Consider the following 3,077-nt stretch of genomic DNA (forward strand, 5'->3'; position numbering starts at 1 on the left):
TTTTTTCCACCAGTGCACTGGATATCGTCACAGGACTTTAGCTTCTAGGATATAATACACCTGTGATAAGTAAATCCATTCTCCTCACCTTGTCCCCTTTCTCTAGCCTTCTATCAATAAATGAATAAATGTAAACATATAAAACATATTTTATTACTCACTAATGGGGCTCATGGAAATACTGTGCAAAAACACTCTATAAAACTGAAACACACACACACATACTCAAAACTCCTAGTTTCCTCTATACTAGCTTAATGCATGAAAATACTGTAGTATTTTCTTAAAACAGGATTTCATAGTATCCTTCAATTAAATATGTATTTGATTACTTCCCACAAGTGGGATCTTTAAAAAAAAAGAAAGAATTCTATCAGTTATCAGAATCTGATAACAGATTTTAGGAACTGTTAAGTAATTATTTCTCGCTTCCAGCAAGTCTAGCACTTAAAAAAATGTGTAAAATTGAGTGAGTTCTTAGATTTCTAAGAAGGAAAATTGTTTCCTGTGTCTTGCTGGCATTTCAATATGTATGCCAATGCATCCAGAAGACAATGGTAAAAAAAAAAAAAAGACAATGGTTTCCTTAAGGTGGTCATGACAGTTTACTGACTTTGATGAAGCTAGTTTTGGGAAGTTTGGGGTTTATTTATTGGTTAAGCTCACAGTTTTATCACAATTATAGCCTTTTTCTCTTTTCCTTCCTCAATCCAGAATACCTACTGATACACTTTCCCTCATAGGCCAATCCAATAGATCTGCCCAGTAGGCAGGTAGCTTTTCTCAGGTGACAGGCACTGGGGTAGGTCACTCCATCATTCCCACAGAGATACTGTTCAGAGGAGGTGGGCTCTGGGCAAATTCTGTTACAAGTCACACAGTAGGCATTATTAGTCTGGTCCACCACGCATGTAGAGCTGCCTGGACAGAAAACATCCCGACAGGTCTCTGAAACAAAGAGGGAAAAACATTAATATTAAACACGTTAATAGGTACCTTCTTCCGGACTGAGCCACTGGACGGTTTCAAGGAAATCATGAAACAGAAGCATTCAGCTTTAGGAACGCACTTGGGTAGCTCTGCAGTTTTTAAAAGAAAACTAAGACTCTAGGTTGAACCTTTAGTGTCTTAAGGAATCTTTAGAATATAAAGTTAGAAAGGGTTCCTTTATTTGATATTATTATTATTAGGCTATTACGCCCATCCCAGGGGTCCTGCAGCGGGTCTACCTCAAGCAGAAGGCTGGAGGAGGGGTCGGGTAGGACCTACTTTTACATTTGCCCTGGTACTGGACTTGCAGCTCTGGCTGCTCTTTACATCTGGCCTTGAGGAGTGCACATTCGTTGCGGTAGGTTTTTCCGTCCAGCCCACACACCGGGCCTTTCCAGGTGATGTTAGAACAATCTGGGGCACAGACGCAGCGGGGTTTGTTCTTCTTGTTCATTCGGCATTTTTTTCCGGGGCCACAGTCCACGTTCTCACACGTTTCTAGGAGTTGGAAAGAGGCAGGGATTAAAACCAGGGTCAGGCACCATGCAGGTTAGCCAGGAGGGCTGTGGGTGCCTTGCGCAATCCTGCAGCCAAGAGTCTGAGCCCAAGGGGCTAGGCTGTTGCCCGGAAGTTGAGAAGAGGGAAGGGTAGGGGACAGTGGGCTGCATTCCCTACCCAAATCTCCCTCAAAGAGCAAGGGTTGGCTGGCTTCACCGCCACATTTGGCTAAGAAGTCCGAGAACCTCTGGCGACCCTTGTTTTGCCTGTAGTGTGTGACAGGAGATTCAGCCCGAATGGCTTACCAGGGCTGGGGGTGGTTAGGGGGAACCCACGAACAAAGCTCCTCCAGTCCCAAACCCCGGCTGGGCACTGGGGAAGCTGAGGGTAAGACGCCCTCTACTGAGGGCCTGCAGACTGGGGAGGAAGAGCCCTACCTTTACAAGGGATGCAGTTGGGGGCGCCCCCGTTGAAAATCATCCACTTGAACAGCGTGTTGTCATTTACGTCCTCCTCGGTCCACGAGGTGCTCAGGCGGCCAGTGCTGCAACACTCCTCCTTGCTCAGTTCTGTCTTGTACAGGACCTGACAGCGGCCGTTCTTTGCTTGGCGGAGCCAGCAATTCCCAGCTGCGGGGAGACAGGGGTGGGGAGGTGGGCAAGTGAGCCGGCGGCGCCGGCTGGGTAGGGGGAGGGAGGCAGTGAACCGGCAGGGGAAGGAGACCCGGCGGGGATGGGGAGGGAGTGAGCGTGGAGGAGAGACGGCAGAGAAAAAGCAGAAAATAAATCAGAGGGAGTGAAGGGGTGGAGAAAGGCGAGGGGTGGAGGGGGGGACCAGATTGAAGAGGTGGGAGGTGGGCGATGGGGAGGGAGGGCGAGAGCGAGAAGCCCGAGCGCTCCAGCCATATCAATGTCAGTTACCAGTGACCCAGACACAACACGTGCAGCTTGCATTGACTTTTACTAGACTGTTTACTTTTATTCGTCCCATTTCATAACCTGCAGCGACTCGAAGGGCAGATTAAAGAACCTGACAAAAACAGGATGCGACGGATGTTTTTACATGTCGGTTTCATGTAGGCGGTACGGGGATTATTTGTGACAGGGGTTAAAAAAGTAGAACTTAAGAGAGAGAGAAAGAAAAGAGAGAGAAAGAGAGAGACCCAGACAGACAGACAGACAGACACACACACACACTCACACACACACATACAGCAACAGATCACGCAAAAGGCACTTCTGAAAAATGAAAGCAAAAAAGCAACCGGGCCCTGCCCGGCGCTGCCCCTCGCGGCCTCGAGGCGCAGCCCGCCCGACGGGCCGTTTTGCAATCCGCCAGACCCAAAGGACGCCCGCGGCCACCGCGATCTTTCGAAATCTCCGAGGGCTACTTTCCACGGCGCCCACGTCCCGGGCAGTCAGGCAGCGCCTCGCTCCGAAAGGTGGGCAACTCAGAGCAGTAGTGCGTCGCAGGCGGCTAGGAGCTGTGCCCAGGGGGCCGTATACAACACGCATAAAATAACGCTAAAGTCAGGAAAGTTCCAAGTCTGCCTCAAGAAAAGTACTGGGGTTGGGGGCGGGGGGGAAACA

The 3,077-nt window shown here is 49.2% G+C and overlaps 1 protein-coding gene across 1 annotated transcript in view; it reads right to left on the minus strand.

The window, feature by feature from the left end:
• The window catches only part of FST (follistatin), a 6,418-nt gene that overhangs the window by 2,305 nt on the left and 1,036 nt on the right, over nt 1-3,077 (minus strand). Inside the window, 4 exon segments of the mRNA XM_010857168.1 lie at nt 19-60; nt 732-948; nt 1,270-1,488; nt 1,926-2,117. Coding sequence (XP_010855470.1) covers nt 19-60; nt 732-948; nt 1,270-1,488; nt 1,926-2,117 — 670 coding nt within the window.

The sequence above is a fragment of the Bison bison genome, unplaced genomic scaffold, assembly GCF_000754665.1.
Source record: "Bison bison bison isolate TAMUID 2011002044 unplaced genomic scaffold, Bison_UMD1.0 scf7180017864378, whole genome shotgun sequence".
Lineage (NCBI taxonomy): Eukaryota > Metazoa > Chordata > Mammalia > Artiodactyla > Bovidae > Bison > Bison bison.